Raw genomic sequence first — 19,052 nt, 5'->3', positions numbered from 1 at the left:
TAATTTATTAATAAAATTTCATTATATTTTTCAGTTAGTTTATAAACTTTTAAATATGAAATTTACTTTCAATTTAATTCTTAAATTTTCAAATATCACCTTAGTTTCTCTTTTAGTTTTTTGTGTTGGATGATGAAAGTCCCACATCGGCTAATTTAAGGAATGATCATGAGTTTATAAGTGAGGAATACTAACCCCATTGGTATGAGGCTTTTTGAGGAAGCCCAAAGCAAAGCCATGAGACTTTATACTCAAAGTGGACAATATCATACCATTTTGGAGAGTCAAACTTGTTCGAAATGTTCGAGTGGATGGTGACGGCTAATTTAGGGAATGATCATGGGTTTATAAGTGAGGGTTTAGGGTAAATGTGTAAAATTTTGAAACAAAGTGATCTGATCATTTTGGAGAGTCAAACTTATCAAAAATGTTCGAAATGTTCGAGTGGATGATGACGGCTAATTTAGGGAATGATCCTGGGTTTATAAGTGAGGTTTTAGGGTAAATGTGTAAAATTTTGAAACAAAGTGATTAATAAAAATTAAATTAAAACATCAGGGGTAGCCACAGTGAGATAGAGTGGTGAAGCTGGTTTCGAGTGAAAAGAGAGCGAGCCAGATAGAGTGGTGAAGCTGGGTTTTGAGTGAAAAGAGAGCGAGCCGGGGAGACATGTCCCTGAATTGGTTATGCCCACGACTTGTATCAGAGAGTGCTCCAATGTAGCCACAGTGAGATAGAGCGGTGAAGCTGGTTTCGAGTGAAAAGAGAGCGAGCCAGATAGAGTGGTGAAGCTGGGTTTCGAGTGAAAAGAGAGCGAGCCGGGGAGACATGTCCCTGAATTGGTTATGCCCACGACTTGTATCAGAGAGTGCTCCAATGACATTGGGGGCACAATTGAGATGCCATTTCGGGAGTTCACATAGAGGAACTAATATTTTAAAATTAAAAAAGAAACTATAATTTTGTCGGAAAATGTATTTTTAGCTTTTATTTAATGAGCCCTTAAATTACTTTTGCCGCGAAATCAGTATTTTTATCTTTTGAAAAAAGAAAAAATAAGAAAAAAACAAAGAATTAATTTTGTTTTAAGAGGTGTTGCCGGCGGCGGGGCGATTTGGGCGCGGCACAGGTTTCTCCGNTCGAAAGTATCTAGTAAACTCGTGAAGCTAATTGTATCCTCGTTAAGCCAAACGAAACATCTTGTAGGCCCCTAACTATGTGGTATGGAAGACCTTGCAAGCTCGTTTCGAGTCATATTACGGGTCATAACTCATCCATAAACTCGAGGAGAGTATTGCACTCATTCTCCTCATGGCCTAAATTGCAAAACCATCTAATCCTTAAATTTGTCAACGTCTTTCTAAATATATTTACATTTCTTTTAATTAAAGTATGGAGAGAATTAGCCATCTAAAAAATTTATGGTAAAAAATATATTATTATTAAAATTGTTTTAAGAAATAAATAAATAAATAAAATAATAAAAAAAATAATTTTGAATGAATGAAAGGGCGGTAAATTATGAGTAAAAAAAACAGAGGCCCAAATCTAAATCCACATCATAACGGTCCCCTAATTCTTCAGCATTTAACTTATATTTTATTCTGATTTATTTTTGTTTATTTAAATTTAAAAATAAATCTAAAGAAAGCCCCCAGACAGGACAAAGTTTGAATTAATTTATTAATAAAATTTCATTATATTTTTCAGTTAGTTTATAAACTTTTAAATATGAAATTTACTTTCAATTTAATTCTTAAATTTTCAAATATCACCTTAGTTTCTCTTTTAGTTCTTTGTGTTGGATGATGAAAATCCCACATCGGCTAATTTAAGAAATGATCATGGGTTTATAAGTGAGGAATACTAACCCCATTGGTATGAGGCATTTTGGGGAAGCCCAAAGCAAAGCCATGAGAGTTTAATCTAACATGGTATCAGAGCCATGTCCGAAACTTAGCAAAAATGTTCGAGGGGAGGAGGTACGAAATGTTCGAGTGGATGATGAAAGTCCCACATCGGCTAATTTAAATGTGTAGAGTGGTGAAGCTGGGTTCCGAGCGAGTCGGGGAGACAAAAGGTATGACATTGGAAGTTGCTTCAAGGTAAGCCCCTGTCCCTGAATTGGTTATGCCCACGACTTGTATTCGGGAGTTCACATTAGAGGAACTAATATTTTAAAATTAAAAAAGAAACTATAATTTCGTCGGAAAATGTATTTTTAGCTTTTATTTAATGAGCCCTTAAATTAGTTTTGCCGCGAAATCAGTATTTTTATCTTTTGAAAAAAGAAAAAATAAGAAAAAAACAAAGAATTAATTTTGTTTTAAGAGGTGTTGCCGGCGGCGGGGCGATTTGGGCGCGGCACAGGTTTCTCCGGCGGGTTATTTTACATCGTGGTTGATTTGTTTTCTCTCATTTTTTATCGATTTTCTTCTCCGTAGGACCTACCGATCTGCGACCATCTCTGTCTCCTTCTCACTTCCTTTGGGCTCCACTGCTTTCTCTATCATTTGGCAGTGTAATAAAGCCAGCCAGCCAGCATAAGCGAACGCTTTCTCTTCGTCCCATAACTACTGGTTTCTTCACTCGCTTTCACGGTCTGCTTGTACCGAGCAGCTTCAGCAAGCTAAGGAGGACCACACGCCTTTGAATCCTTAATCCAGGGGACTTTTCGGTTGATTGTATGGCTTCGAATGGTGCTTATCGGAATAGCGGCTCTCACAGAGGTTCTTTCAAGGTGGATCGGCCGCCTCATGCTGCTTCTAACCTCAGGACTTCGTCGTTTAAGGCTAGGCCCTCTATTCGTCGGTCTACTTCTGCGTCTTTTGGTTCAAATGCGAATAAGGATGCTGATGGAGGTATGCGACTTTGTATCCTTGTTTTGGTTTTGAAAATTTTGCTTTAGAGATCAAGTGAACAGAGGTACGATTCATTTTACTTGTTTTTGTAGTTACTTTTAATCTTTTTGCCAGTTAAGTGTCCTGTAATTGTCATCTAGAGATTCTTTGACTTCAGCATTCTCTTCATAGCAGTTCGATCTACTAGATTTCCCCCCCTCTAGTATGTAGTTTGTTACTCAGATTTTCCCGTACGATTGCAGTTTTATGTATCCTGGTTCGATAAATCGAGATTGATGCACTTATAATGTTGGTGCATTCAGTAGGTTAGGATGAATTAGAAGGAGGATTTCTGAAAATCGGACGTTTGCTCACTTGAGATTTAAGTTTTGCTTTATGGAAACTATTTTTACTTTTTTCTCTCTCCCTCTTTTCCATATGTAGTGCAATGATCAAACCTTTGTAATTTTCTTCCTTGTTTTATATGATTTGGTCAGTGCCAGGAAGAGTTCGAGTGGCTGTGAGATTGCGACCCCGAAATGCAGAAGAGCGGTTGGCAGATGCAGATTTTGCTGATTGTGTGGAACTGCAGCCAGAGGTTAATATTATTATTGTTGTTTTTTGTTCCATTCAAACACTTTAGACTGCTTCTCGCTCACCTCTTATTTTTTGTGTTTTATATTAATTTCCCCTGAGTGGTCTTTTGGATGCAAATGTGTTAATTAGCAGTCTTTTCTTGGTTGTATGTTAAGAATCATTCAACAATCAGTATCAGCTCATAGTTTGAAAATTCATAAGTTAAATTTGCTTATCGCTCTGAAATTGAAAATTCTATTTCATCCTTAGTCAAGCTTGAGCAGAACAATGGAGCAAATTCTACTATTAGGAGATTAGGAAAAACATGATGCTCGTATGTTTAATTGAATTAATTTGATTCACTTGCTGGTAGTAGTACTTTTGAGAATTATTAGATTACTTCCAACAACAATGTATTGAATTTGAATTCTGAAATATTGGAAATGAATTTAATAAAATGAGATAAATTATGATGGAAACAGAATACATTGGAAGCTTCAAAATGAACTCTTTCTTTTCATATTATATCATTCGACATTGACCTTATTTTGTTACTTCATGGCAGCTTAAAAGATTGAAACTTAGAAAAAACAATTGGGATTCTGATACATATGAGTTTGATGAGGTGCTTACTGAATCTGCATCACAGAAGCGTGTGTATGAAGTGGTTGCAAAACCAGTGGTGGAGGTGCGTTATGCTTGAAATATTATTTTGTTTTATTGGTGTTGGGAACCAGATACATTTCATGCCACATAGTAGTGTTTTTTATGATTCATCTGGTCTGACTGTATGATAATGTATGACCCACACTAGCACGGCATATTTTACGCTCCTGCAGTGTAAGATAACATTTTAGTTCATTTTTTTCTTCTGATGGTTGTCTGCTCTATTTTTTTAGAGTGTTCTAGATGGTTATAATGGGACCGTGATGGCTTATGGCCAAACTGGTACGGGGAAGACATTTACGCTTGGACGATTAGGGGATGAAGATACATCTGATCGTGGCATTATGGTCCGTGCAATGGAGGATATTTTAGCTGATGTATCACCTGAAACAGATTCAATTTCAGTGTCTTACCTACAGGTGCTAATCCACTGGACAAAGTAGTACATAGATTGTGTGTTCATGCTGTTTAACACTATTGATTCTCTGAATTATATTTCCTTCATACTTCGTTGGAGCTCCAGTCTTTTAATTTACTCAGGTCTTTTGCTTCTTTGCAAACGACTTACTATCATATTTTTGGGCTTCTGTTGTTTAGCTCTATATGGAGACTCTACAAGACTTGCTTGATCCAGCAAATGACAATATTCCGTTTGTGGAAGATCCAAAAACTGGTGATGTTTCCGTACCTGGGGCAACTGTAGTGGAAATCAGGAACCAAAGCAGTTTTCTAGAGTTACTACGTGTGGGGGAGGCCCATCGGGTTGCTGCCAATACAAAGTTGAATACAGAGTCTTCTCGTAGCCATGCAATTCTGATGGTGAATAATTAGCATCCTACTGTTTATACAACCTTATGTGACTGCAAATTAATATTTCATTTTATACAATTTAATTATCAGGAATGAAACTTTTAGGCCCCCCAATACGAAATATTATCATTGGAGCAAGTGTGTCAATACACCTCCAGCCAGTTAGTTAGAAAACGTTTTAGAGGGACCACTTAAGGTGCAAGGATTCTGGGAGAATTGAGGGTAGTATGTAGACTGTGGTTTCGGTAGTTTCTTTTCTTCTTATGCTTGTAAGTAATTTTTCTTGACTGGGGAAAGAGAGAGTTTACCAGACCTCTCTTTTGTGAATTCTTGATAATTCAAATATATCAATGCTGTAGTGCAGGTACATGTTAAAAGATCTGTTGTAAGGGAAGAGGTTCTGTCAAATGAAGAGGGTGAACCTTCAGAGTTAGGTAGACCATTCAGGCCACTTATTCGAAAGAGCAAGCTGGTCGTAGTGGATTTGGCAGGATCGGAGCGTATTCACAAGTCAGGTATGTTTCCTCTCCACTCTCCAGGGACAGTAACAGATTTGTACTCTGAAATTTTGTACGAATTTTCTTTTGTTGGCTTAGATGATGCCTTAATAATCTTCTGTGAGCAGGGTAGTTGGAATAAATATCAGGCGTTGCTGTTGATTATTATTTTATTTATACGCTGTATTATAAACAAAAATGGAAAGTTGCTATTGATTTTTAATTTTTGATAAAGAATGTTCCTAGTGGAAAAAAAATGTTTTCTTCTATCGGGTTAATGGTGAGAGAAGAAGACGTATGCTAAAAAAGATTGCATCTCAGCACCGTACGGATGGAACATAGAGGATCATATTTTGTCGAGAAAGTTGTTCATTGAGGAATATCCTCTTAACCTTGTTTGTGAGAGCTTTGAGTAATCAGGGTAAAGAAAATTCTGGTGATTTGATAGCTTTTTCTGAAACAAGAGACTTTTCAATGATTTGTAAAACTTCTCTTATGAGATTTTTACATAAATGCATTCCAGTTAGAATTAATTAAAATTAACAACAGTTACAAATTGAGCTAAGGCTACTCTCTATTCCCACTCGCCACATTTTCCTTAAAAGTTATTTGATTTCTTTCTAATCATAGTCCACATAATAGTGCCTTTAATGGCATTGATCTCAGTGGATAAAAATTTCTACTCCAAGTCGTAGGTTTGAACCTATGTGAATTTTGCCCAAAAATGAAAAAATAAAAGGAAAAAGTGTATTGACCCTCAAGGCTTCAACCTTCCTCTTTTAGCTTGGTCTACTTAGAAATGGCTAAATATTATCTTTGGGAAGCAGATTAAAAGCCGAAGAGTGCCATAGTTTCCACGTCAACATATTGTTTTGTAATTTATTATGTTAAATTAATTACATTATATTGATATAACTATGCATTAGAATTTAATTCACTGATTTTAGTTTGATTCATTGTCAATGTTTTTAACAGCTACACACAATAACTTATTCTTTTGAAATCTTCTAATCTCTGTTCCTTTTCTTGCAGGGAGTGAGGGGCATCTGTTGGAGGAAGCTAAGTATATTAATCTATCACTTAGTGCTCTAGGAAAATGCATAAATGCTTTGGCAGAAAATAGTGCTCATGTTCCAATACGAGATTCCAAACTTACGAGATTGCTCAGAGATTCATTTGGAGGTAAGATTTACAGGTCACGGGCTTCTATTTTCTCTATAATAGTAATTTATGACTCATTACTACTGAAAGCTGAAGATGGACATGCGTGTATTCTCTAGCGTAGGGGAAAAGAAATGAATATAGCATTGCATGTTCCAACCTTCTTCTGGAAGTTTGAAATGGTAGAGAGTGCCTTTGATCAAATAAAGGAAAATTGGAAAAGATATTAAATCCTAGTATTTTAGTATATACCAAAGGAAGCGGAAATGAAAAATATGATTACCTTCTGAAAGAAAAAAAAGGACAGAAATGAAATAAAATTTCTCTTAAGTATTGCTCCCAATTCTTGAGTAAATTAAAATGAAGAACCTTCTTGAACATAATTGCAACAGATACTCTTAAAGAGTCAATCAGTTGATTTCACATTATGTCAGTTGTAATGGAATAGGCCAAGTTGTCCTTAAACTATCTTTTCCCTCTCTGCCTTGGAATTGACAAATCTTCGCTATATTCAAGCACCATCTTTTACCCCACACTTTGAAGGCAAGGTGTATTTTGGGTAATGCTCGATTTGTAGTAATTTGGCAGACAAGGAGATAATGATGGTTAGTGTATATCTTGGGATTATTTTTGAGAGAGTTAAGCCTCTTCAGAGTTTAGTAAACCTTAGTATTTTCCTTTGATATTGTAATACAGTTTAGCTCCCCATTTTCTTGATTTTCAATTGCGAGTTTGTTCCTATCAGTTTCTTTTGGTAGTTTGAATTCAAAGTATTAGTACTAAGGACTTGGTGCAGGAAATTTTATAGGAGTACTTGTTGTTGAACACAACTCTCTGTGGGAAACATTCGCACTCTTTACTAAGACCAATCGAAAAGAGAATACAAGACACTCTCTAGAATACTAGAGTTTTTTATTGTTTTGGATTTCTTGGATGAATAACATAGGTAGGGTGGAGGGATATTTATACTAGAGCCTAGGCAATCTAGACCTAACAAATCTAAATCTAAATCAAACCAATCTAAATTTTTTCCTAAAATATCTAGATCTCTTCTCCTAAAATCTCTAGGTATCTTTTCTAAAATCTCTACTAAAATAAATATACAATGGGCTCGTAAAATTATTGGGCTAGACTTTATTGGGCTAGTGAGATATTTCAACACTTGTCTCTTGCTTCACCCATGTTCGGTTCCTATTGGAACATCTCTATTATCTTGCTCTCATTTTCTGATCTTGTGTCAACTAATGGTGGCGACACTTTTAGAAGTTCTCAGACTTGGCTTTGCTGCCCCCATTTTAGTTGCCATCTTCTGTACTTTCATGAACCTTAGTGGATGTGGAAGTTGTATTTTTTTAGTCAGGGGAAAAATGTTGCTAGATTGTTACTCTTACTGCCTACTCTCTTTTAAAGTCACTATTTATGTAAAACAGGTTCAGCAAGAACTTCTTTGATTGTGACAATTGGTCCATCTCCACGCCATCGAGGAGAGACTTCCAGTACCATTCTGTTCGGCCAAAGGGTGATGCTCTTGAATTTTCTAAGTTGACAATATGGGTCACATTGCAGACTATTTTTCTTCAATATTTTTTGTTGGAGCATCTCTTTTCACTTGTTCCTATCCTCATTATGTGAAAAATCTATTTATTACTACATAGACGAAATAATTTTAATTGCTTCTTCTGTTACAGGCTATGAAGGTGGAGAATATGTTGAAAATAAAAGAAGAATTTGATTATAAAAGTTTGTCCAGGAAGCTTGAAGTACAGCTGGACAAACTGATTGCTGAAAATGAAAGACAACAGAAAGCTTTTGAAGATGAATTGGAAAAGATACATCTAGAAGCACAAAACCGCATATCTGAGGCTGAGAGAAATTTTGCTGATGCGTTGGAGGTTTGTTTACTTTCATAGGAGCTTGAAGTATCGTGTTTTACAACCTTTCAACTATTTTTCTGGTCAATCAATTCATTATCAAAAGATTGAAATTCTTTATTCCTTTCCAAAGGCGAACTGCTAGTTTCTTGACTTTGACTGAGGGGTTGTGGGACCCTTATTACATGTTTAATCACTGAGCATATAACCACTGTTCTGGCTTGTAATTTTTTTTAATTACATGGTCTTTCTCTTGCTTCTTAATTTCTAAAGAGATGGAAATGTTAATAAATGCTTTCGGCTTATTTAGGATAGTTCTGTTCCCGTTTTTTGTCAGTTCTCAAAACATTTTTCAATAAGCGGTCTCATTTAAGTTCTCTTCTATTTTCTGACAACTGGAATTGTTTTGTTTTGTTTTGTTTTTGATCTTTCGTGACCTTGTAATTCTCATGATTTCTTTGGCCTTTTTTATTTTTATTTTTTTTTTCCCCTCTTTTGGCTTCATGTGGAGAGGAGGGCATTTACCACTATTTATTGTTGTTTGAAATGATTTAATGTCTTATGTAGAAGGAAAGTAAAAAATGCCAGCTGGATTATATGGAAACTGTCAAGAAATTGGAAGAGAAGTTGGTCTTGAACCAGCCAAAGATTGATCATGATGATTCTGTCCGTGACAAACGGAGTGGACAGGTAAAACTATCTATTTCTTACGTTAGTTTTCTTCTGTAGGAGCCTTTTACTATTGATGAGGGCAAAAGAGAGAAGATCGATGTTCTTAAATATGGAAATATGGTTACGTGATTCTAAACATTTTAACACTTGTCTACTACATTGGGTATTTTTTATATGTTAAGTCCCGTTTTATTTGTATGCTTGAATGTTGTCGATTTTGCAAATCTCTCTCAAATTTCTTGGAATGTCCTTAAAATTCTATCATTTCTTTCTAACCAAATCATCCACAAAATAACCATCTAGGCATTCTATCGAAGCACTTTAGTCATTTACATTTTTATAAGTTGTAATGCAGCCAAATGCAAATTCTACTGCTGTAAAAGATATCCACTAATTTAATGGTTTGAAATCTTGCAACTTACAATTTATGCTACTCCATGGTATGAATGCTCCCCGTCCATTGTTGATGTGGTAACTACAACTTGTCTCTCTGGGTTAAGGATGCTTATCTGACATTCAAACATTGATTTTGGAGGATTATGTAGGGGGGCTGTTTTTCTGCTGCTGAAGAAGTTGAAGTCAAAAAGTTGCTGGAAAATGAAGCAAATCTGAGAAAGGCAGCTGAAGAGGAGGTCAGCAGGCTTAGACATCAGCTAGAGCTATACAGGCAGCCAAATGTGTGTATCGATAAATGGATTACTTCAAAAATTACGTTTGATTTCTGTCAACATCTATGCATGGTACATGGCAACTGAATGTGATTTATGGCGTATATAGGTAGGTGATGAACCTGATACTGTAAAACTCACTAAATTAATGGAGGAGGAGGCTCTTCAGAAAAAGAAAATTGAAGAAGAAGTAATAATATTACGAAGCCAATTGTTGCAACTGACCCTCGAAGCTGAGCAGGTATGGGTTACATAGAAAATAATTTCATTGTCTTGTTGAAACTAGGGTTGCTTTTTTCCGTATGCCCAAGTCTCTAGTTTATGCTCTTGCAATTTTTAACTTGATTTGGAAGTATTTTAAGTTCTTTATCTACTTAAAACATGCACAATGTTGATTGTATATTTCATTTTGGAGGGAAGTTTTTGAGTTCTAGAACTATTGAGTCGCTAGGATTAGGTAATAGTCTCATTCTTTAACCAAGTGCGCCAAAAGATATAGGCTTTCTGTGTATAGAAATTAAAGTGGGGGCGGGAGTTTTGGCAATCATTGAAAGAAAGATGTGCTGATGACATCATAAATCGTAAATAAAATGATTTTGGTGCTGGCATGCAGATGAGAAGGTGTCTTGATAGGGGTGGAGCTGAAAACGGATTTTCTGCTTATGATGCTTCTATGTCTCCATTTAGACATTCTCAACTCAAAGAAACAAAGAGCGGACACAAGCCATCAGTTGCCACTCTCTTTGAACAAGGTAACCAAGAATTTGGCAATATAGTATGACATTCACGTTAATCTCACCTCCACATTTCTTTCTTTATATTTCTCTTATTATTTCTTGCCTCCTTGGCAGTTGGTTTGCAAAAAATCTTGTCCTTGCTGGACTCGGAAGATGCCAATGTACGAATTCATGCTGTTAAAGTATTAGCCAATCTTGCTGCTGAAGGCAAGTTTTGCTCTTAAGGATATTTCTTACATGTTCACTATGTTTCAGATTTTATTTCTAAGAATTCTCTGATATGCATGTTGCTGGCATGTATAGTTACTTGCAAGCTTTGTGAAATTACTTTGTCTATCACCATCGGAGTTGAATGTCTTGTCAAAATGAAAATCCAAGTTCATGTTAAATGGATTTCCCCCCCTTTTTAGCGACTTTTCTCGGGATGTTTCTCTTGATGGTTATTTTTTTCTTTAAGTAAATGCAAAATCATGTAGCTGACCAGTGAAATTTTCGATTGTTTCTGCCAAAATATTAAAGCGCACGAGAAATTTGATTGAAACAAGTCCTTACTTTTTGTTGCCTTTGATTGTAGTTTTTAACCTTTCTAAATATTCTTATCCAGTGATCACTGGCCATTGGCTATCATAGACGGTCGTAATCACTTAACCCCTAAAAATGCTCGTTTTTTTAATCCATTTCTGATGTCAATGTATGGATCAGTTTATTATTAAAATGAATATTTACAAAAAATAAATAATAGACTTCTATTTTCTGCTCTACAATGACACTATTGTTTCTTCTCTCGATGCCTTCCTTTATTTCTGAGTTTTATGGTTGCTTTTGGCATTGTGGTTAGCAGAGTCAAATCAAAAAAGGATCGTTGAGTCTGGTGGTCTTATTTCATTACTGATGCTTCTTAGAAGCTATGAGGATGAAACGGTTAGAAGAGTAGCAGCCGGTGCAATTGCCAACCTTGCTATGAATGGTAAATGTTCATCCATATTTTTCTGCCTACTGACAGCAACATATCGAGTGTGTTGCTTCCTAATTTCAGTTTCTTTGCTTTGATATATTTATATATTACTATATTGACATAACAGAAGCCAATCAAGAACGAATAATGGCTGAAGGGGGAATCAGTCTACTGTCATTGACTGCCAATGCTGCTGAGGACCCACAGACTCTGCGCATGGTTGCTGGAGCCATTGCTAATTTATGTGGCAATGGTATGAAAATAGAACTTGATCTCTTGACAGTATCTAGCAATGAGTTACTTTAGGAAATTGTTTCCCGCAATTCACTATTGGTAGATTGAGGAAGATCAAACATTGCCTGTTCATCTAAACCCTCAATATATAGAGATTGTTTTAATATTATTTCCTTAATTTCAAATTAAATAGAAACTATCCCGTTTGTATGTTCTTGTATTCTTTCAATTTTTCTCACTATTTTCTTAATTTGAAATAAAAAAAGAAATGATCCCATTTGTATAGTCCTTGTATTCTTTTATTTTTCTCAATAAAGGTATGGTTTTCTATAAAAATTAACAAATTATTATAATAACTCATCTGCCACTCTTGAGATGAAGTGGTTAGAAACATGGGTTTAGAGAGAAGTCGGTTTGATGTACTTCCCCAATTAAATCTTTGGAGTTTTTACTATATCTGATTGTTAATTTCTGGCTTATTTTATCATATCATTTCAATTAACCAGCTATGTTTTGGTCTCTCTACTTTTTACTAGAAAAACTGCAGATGAAACTGAGATCTGAAGGTGGTTTAAAAGCCTTGCTGGGAATGGTGCGATGTGGACATCCAGATGTTCTTTCTCAGGTTGCTCGTGGGGTAGCAAACTTTGCGAAATGCGAATCTCGAGCAGCTAGTCACGGTAAATGCCCAATTTTAATAATGATTTTGGTGTTAGGAATCCGACTCATCTGCTGTTATAAAGGTTCAGAGGCCACAATGGTATGATGTTGTCTACTTTGAGCATAAGCTCTCGTGGCTTTACTTTAGGTTTCCCAAAAGGCCTCATACCATTGAGGTTGTATTCTTACTTATAAATTCAGGATCATTTCCTAAATGAGCCAACGTGGACTGCCTCCCAACAATCTTCGACATCTAAAACGACAACAACAATCCTCAACATCTAGAACGAAACAGTTGTCAATGTTGATGAACAATGCTTGTTAGATTAATTGCTCTTTATCTCAGGGACGAACAGCGGCAGATCTCTTTTGATAGAAGATGGAGGTCTCCCTTGGATCATACAAAATGCAAACAATGAAGTGGCACCAATCCGTCGCCATATCGAGCTTGCGTTATGCCATTTAGCACAACATGGTTAGTCAGGCTTCATTCTTTCTAAACCTCTCATAATCATTATGATCATAAATCTGCTACATCAAAACTTAAATCCCGTTCTAATCTGTCATTAAATTTCCAATTTTCTAGAAGTAAATGCAAAGGAGATGATTAGTGGAGGTGCACTTTGGGAGTTAATTCGCATATCGCGCGACTGTTCCAGAGAGGATATACGGAATCTTGCTCGTCGAACACTGACTTCCAGTCCCGTCTTTCGATCTGAAATGAGAAGGCTGAGAATTGAATGCTAATTACTCTGCCAATTACACATTATTGGGATTTCTTTCTAATTCATCCCAGCCTTGGATCGAAGAACTTCCTATGATCATCACGGTTGCATCTCAATCTCTCTCTCTCTCAAGTCTTCCTGCTGAACGAAACCACAGGTAAGTTGAACTCAATTCTTAAAAACTCTTGTTGTATCTATGAGATGGGCTGGGGATGCTTAATCCGGGGGGCAGCTTCCATATTGATTAAAGCATTAAAAAGGCCTTTGATTGGTATGGATGGGGAAATGATTGGAATAGAAGAGGAGAGAGAGAGAGAGAGAGAGAAAGGGGAAAAGTTGTAGAGTGAGAGTCCCAAACTCCCTTAAATTGGGACCCACTTAGTATTTTGGGAATATGGATTGAATATTGTATAAATTGATCTGCTGCAATGCAAACTGTTTAAATTTCATTCTTTTTTGTCCCCTTCAGACTGGGAAATTCCTTGAAAAAATTTTCCACCCCTAGATACTGTGGGTGCCTGGGGAATCAATTATTGCCTAAACATTTATTTATTTATTTATTATTGTTGTTATTATTATTTTATCTTAGCTTGTTTAAGAATGTGGCATTAAATTGATTAGGAAGATCCCCAAGAACTGTTGATTTATATATTTGACAGATTATTGGCAATCTTTTTCTATCTTGTAATTTGAAACAAGCAGAAAAGACTTGGAGCTAAGGGAATGGTGAGAAGAACCAACAGCTCATTTGTGCGTCATTCGAAGAACTAACAGCTAATTTGTGCGTCATTCTCATCTCTCTTAGACTGCATACTTATCAAGTTATTTCAACTTTCTGAATTAATTATAATTATTTTACATTAAAGAAAATTACATTATTATATGAACGTAAAAATTTGAACGTTTAACCTTTTGGTTGATCTTACATTACGTTTGCTAGTTAGGTATGTTCGAAAGTTGGTATAATTTGAGAGCATTACTCTGTTACCTTAGTTTAAATTAAAGCTGTCTTACGTCAATGATAGGAGATCGATCTTTAAGATAACCAGTAATTTTTTACTTATAGAGGTATACTTGAATTGACTCTATTACGGAGACTTGAGTGTTTTACTAGCCCGGGTAAAAGTAAAACAAAAATGACAAAATTAATACAAATTATATTAGGAGTTTGTGCATAAAGAGGAAGCTTCAAGTTGAAAAAGAGTTTTTAAAGAACAGAGAGAAAATTGGAGTAAGAAGCAGAGATAATGCAGAAAGGAGGCATTTGGAGGATGGAATATGTAGTGTTGTGCAGTTTCAGATTTCCCTTCAGCTACACTTCTGGTTTTTTGGTGAAGGCTAATAGTTCCTTCTTGAAAGAAGAGCAGCAGAAAGTTTAAAAGAAAAATAAATACTTTAGTCTAGTTTTTGGGAATCTTTATTTTTGCCTATTCTATCAAACTCAATTTCTCTCTCTCTCTTTTAATTATTAATCATGCGTTGGGAGTATTGACAGCGATACGTAACGGACTAAGGTGAACAATATATGTTGGGAGTCTTGACGACGATACACAACAGGCCAAGGTGAATAATATCGATTATCAGTGATCTTGAGCTATTACATCAAACTTGTTCTTATTTCAGAATTATATTTCTTGCTTTATCTTCTAAATTCCAAATTTACCCTCCCAAACAAGTCACCGTCAATTTTTATTCATTCATGGAGGTTTATTTACATAATTAACGACGTTCTTCTAGTACTAGTACTCATTTGTTTGTACATAGTTGTTTTATTCATTAATGTTTTCATGCTTTTGGACCTTATATTATTCCTAAATTATGTTCATATCATACCCATATTACCATGGGATATCAAATTTTCTTAGAACAAATCTTTTAAACAATTGTACAGTATTAGTATTTAGATCAAGATTTAGAACTACATTCGACACATGAAGGTCCCAACATTTCTCTATATAAAATTCGAACTATGATTTGAAACCCTAAGCCTAAAGCGTTAAAAGTAGGACTACCATACTATCTGTTTTATTTTATATTTATATTTATTAAAATCGATCTAAAGCAAATATCATAGGAAAAAACTGATTTTTTTTTTCTAATTCCAATCAGTTGTTCCTATTCAAAGAAAAAATTTGAAATCATTATATTTATGGTGGTTTTGATAATTATTTTTTGGTTTTTGAGATTTTATTATGAATTTAAAAACTAAATAAATAAACATGGACCAAAACCTAATTTTAACCAAATAATAAATAAATAAATAAAAGGAATATTTTTGGTAATGGTGGAAACTCCATGAATGAGAAAACCAAAACCTAAAGCCATAGCTAATTAAACCTAAAGCCCCATACCAAATTAGGTAGCTAGGGTTTCACTTTGGACAAAACAATATAGAGATAGAGATAGAACGGCCAGATGAGATTTCGAATTTATTTATGTCTCGTTTGATAACGTTCCTAAGCAAAAAAAATATTTGCTAATCAATTTTTCGCCTCACCGCTAACCCTAATTTCTCATAAAAAAACAACACGCAACGATAATTTTGAACACTTTAAGACATATAGCTTAACCTACTATCGACATAAAATATATACTAAATCACGAGGTCAGAATTTTGAATCTCCGCTCTAACTTCGACTCCATTTCAGTTTTTTATGATTAAAAAACTCCGAGAAATTTATTATTATTATTTTTTTTTTGTGAGGAAGGAAATAAATATTATAAAAAAAAAAAATCAAAATTAAACCCCTTTTGTTGTTTAAAATATTTCCAGCTGTGTTAACATTCTGGAAAAAACTTACCTAGAACTTCAAACCAAAAGACCAAAAATTAAAATTAAAAATATAAAAAAAAAAGAAAAAAAAAAGAAATTGCTGTTCTTGTCAGTGCTTCATCTCTAAGCTACCAGAAGAAGCATCTTTGAATTTCAATTCAGCTCAAAGAACCAACAATTATTAATTAATTTTAACAAAAAATAAATTGCGAAGAAATTAAGGTTTATTCCAAATAAACAAAATTACACAAGAAAAAAAAAACACACAATTTTCATAAAAGTTGATGTTTTTTGGGGCTAAAATGGCGGAGTACGACCTGTGCCCCAGTAGGGCGCCGTCGGCAATTGACAGGTATTCATTAGATTTGGCGCCATTCCATGAATTTCCGGCGAAAATTGTGGCTGTTGCACGGCAGTTCCCGGCGACTTAACCGGACTACTTCCAGCCTCCGCCGCTGTCTCCACCGCCATTTCATCGTCCTCCAACGGCAGCCTCTCGTACGCCGCGTTTCCAAACGAAGCCGCAGTAATCACCACCGGTCCCGAACTCAAAAGTGGTCCCACCACGCTTCCTCCTATAACCTGCCCCTGTCTGCCCGATAAATACACGGTCAGCCTGGACGCTACTGGTGGCGCCGGCGGCGGCAGAAACGACCCCGACAGCGAAAGAATCTCAAATCTCCCCGGCAGAGCGATCACCGTACCGGTGGCGGAGGCAGCCGGTTGTTTGAGTGTGACGTTAGTGACCGCTCCGGCGCCGGTCAGAATGCAAATGCCACGTTGGCGCTGATGTGCGAAAATCATTAGGGTTTCGATCACGTCGTTGGCGTTGGCGATTTCAATGACGTGGCACCGTAGTGCATTAGCGCTATCGCGTGTGATTATCATCGGCGGCTTCGGCTTGTTCTTCGACCCAGCCGGGCGTCCTCGTGGCCGTCTCGAGCCCTCGCCGCCGCTTAACTCCTTAAGCTCCACGGCGACTCCGCCGTCAGAGATATCATTTCCGTTGTGTTGGTCGGGGTTTTGGTGGAGGAAATGGTGGTGGGGATTGAGTTGAAGGTCTCTTGAAATGAACGGCGGCGGAAGATGACGGCCGGGAGCGGCGGCGGGTCGATCCATTACAGTTGTACACAAAATTAATATAAAATTAAGCTTTGAAACCACAAAATTGTTCAATGATTTCAAAAACCCACGAAGTGAGCTTCGATTTTGATGATTTGAGCTGAAAAAATTTGAAGATTTTCAGAAGAGGAGAGAAAATGGAATGGAAATGAACGATGATGGCTCTTTTGAGACTAAAAGTGCTTAATTTTGTTTATTTATTTTTCTTTTTTTCCCCTAAATTATTCTTTTTTCAAAAAACAAAATAAAAAACTACAAAATTATCAGTACATTTTATTATGTAATGAAACTTATTTATCATTTATGTTTATTATTAGAAAAAAATAATACTATCATTAAGATTTTGGTCAATTGACATCTAAGGTCAAACTTGAGCGGATATCAAATTTCAGGTAGGTAGCCATCACGGATTGAACTCCTTACCTCTTATTTCTTCAAAAATTTTATGATCATTTCGTCACCAATAATAATTTTTGTATTAATAATATTTTAAAATTTAAAATTGATACAACTATTTAAGAAGAGACCGATGTCTTAAAATTTTCGATATGATATTGTTTACTATTATCGGATAATATTAATATCTTTGGTAATTAAAGTTTTTGTTTAGATATATAAATTTAAAATTTTAATGGCTATGCATGTAACTCTTGATGAAGTATTATTTAAAATTATTATTATTATTTCGTGAGAATATAATCTAATGTCATGCAAGGTATGGTATGGTATGTCTCGTCCCTAAATTCTCGACCTATTATTTGAATTACAATAGTTTAGGGAAAAAAACCCAACATTTTTTAACTATAAAATAAAAAATTGATTAAAAATTTAAAACAAAATTGAAAGCTAACGTGTTTCGATGTTGATTGTGAAATTGCGTTGCTGCGTCAGAAGAAGGATAGCTATACTGATTCGGTATACTATAAAAACACCCTCGGTACAATATTGACGATCTTACAAAGATAAAATTTCAGTTAATTTCCATTTACTGATTTCATCTTTTACAGAATCAATCCCCTTTTGACTGTACAAGAATATGTGGAGCTCGGCATGTCTGGAAGCACAGGAGAACGTTCTTTTGCTGATATTATCTCCAGTATTCGATACTGGGTCATTCATAGCATTACTATACCTTCTCTATTCATTGCAGGTTGGTTATTCGTCAGCACGGGTTTAGCTTACGATGTTTTTGGAAACCCTCATCCAAATGAGTATTTTATAGAGAGCCGACAAGGAATTCCATTAATAACTGGCCGTTTTAATTCTATTAAATAGATTCTAAATAATTAGAAAGACAAAATAAAAAAAGAAAAAATAATAAATAAACTATGTTGTGTAACTTTTTTCCAAAAAAATGAACAGCTATTCGAATCGGTATTGTTACAAAAAAAAAATAAAAAAAATAAAAAAATTTGAGAGAACGTTTATATCTCAATACAATTATTTTTTATTCTTCGAAAAATATACCAACATAAATTTTTGGTAATTTCTTTTTAGTTCAACCGACATACCAAAAATATATATTAATTGAACTATACTTAAGTTGAATTGAACGATGATGGTCGGGGTTAAAGACGAGATAGATTAGAATTAGGGCAAAGGAATGGGAGGATGGGTTTGGGTGTTGGGCAATGGTAAGGGTTAGAGAAAAGCATGCGCATGGGCGGTGGGAAGTGGGTCCCACCCCATCCCTCTTTCTCCCTCTCTTCACTCACTCTTACACCACAATCAATTCAATTATATTTAATATTTAATATTTATTATATATTTATATATATATATATATATATCTCCATTGGCCCCAACATCCCATGTTTTCTCTCTTCCCTCAATAATGTCTTTTTGTCTCTAAAATTTATTCATCAATACAACCCTATTAATGTAATTATTCCATGCTAATCCCATAAATTATTAGCAATTCAATCTTCATTATAACCTTCTTTTCTATATATATATATATATATATACGATTCAGCCAATGTGGGACATCACAATCCACCCTCCTTTGGGATCCAGCGTCCTCACTGACACTTATTCCTTTGTCCAATCAATGTGGGACTACCACCAAATCCACCCTCTTTGGGA

General features: G+C 35.4%; 2 protein-coding genes across 2 annotated transcripts; one reads left to right on the top strand and one right to left on the bottom strand.

Moving 5' to 3' along the window:
• Positions 1-2,382: 2,382 nt before the first annotated feature.
• On the top strand, positions 2,383-13,650 carry LOC111472735 (kinesin-like protein KIN-UB). The gene is made up of 19 exons (XM_023118374.1): positions 2,383-2,861; positions 3,338-3,438; positions 3,982-4,104; positions 4,316-4,501; positions 4,680-4,901; positions 5,257-5,407; positions 6,422-6,571; positions 7,981-8,069; positions 8,239-8,442; positions 8,989-9,111; positions 9,639-9,770; positions 9,871-10,002; positions 10,375-10,513; positions 10,613-10,705; positions 11,340-11,465; positions 11,581-11,706; positions 12,224-12,367; positions 12,694-12,822; positions 12,934-13,650. The coding sequence occupies exons 1-19, from the start codon at positions 2,687-2,689 to the stop codon at positions 13,092-13,094; spliced, it is 2,706 nt and encodes a 901-aa protein (XP_022974142.1). The 5' UTR covers positions 2,383-2,686; the 3' UTR covers positions 13,095-13,650.
• A 2,492-nt stretch (positions 13,651-16,142) lies between these two features.
• LOC111472736 (AT-hook motif nuclear-localized protein 22-like) lies at positions 16,143-17,068 on the bottom strand. Its single transcript, XM_023118375.1, has one exon. The coding sequence runs from the start codon at positions 16,962-16,964 to the stop codon at positions 16,143-16,145; it is 822 nt and encodes a 273-aa protein (XP_022974143.1). The 5' UTR covers positions 16,965-17,068.
• Positions 17,069-19,052: the final 1,984 nt, after the last annotated feature.

This window comes from Cucurbita maxima, unplaced genomic scaffold (genome assembly GCF_002738345.1).
Source record: "Cucurbita maxima cultivar Rimu unplaced genomic scaffold, Cmax_1.0 Cma_Scf00085, whole genome shotgun sequence".
Taxonomy (NCBI): Eukaryota; Viridiplantae; Streptophyta; class Magnoliopsida; order Cucurbitales; family Cucurbitaceae; genus Cucurbita; species Cucurbita maxima.
Note: the sequence above shows the minus strand (reverse complement) of the source record. Positions and strands in the feature narration are given on the sequence as shown.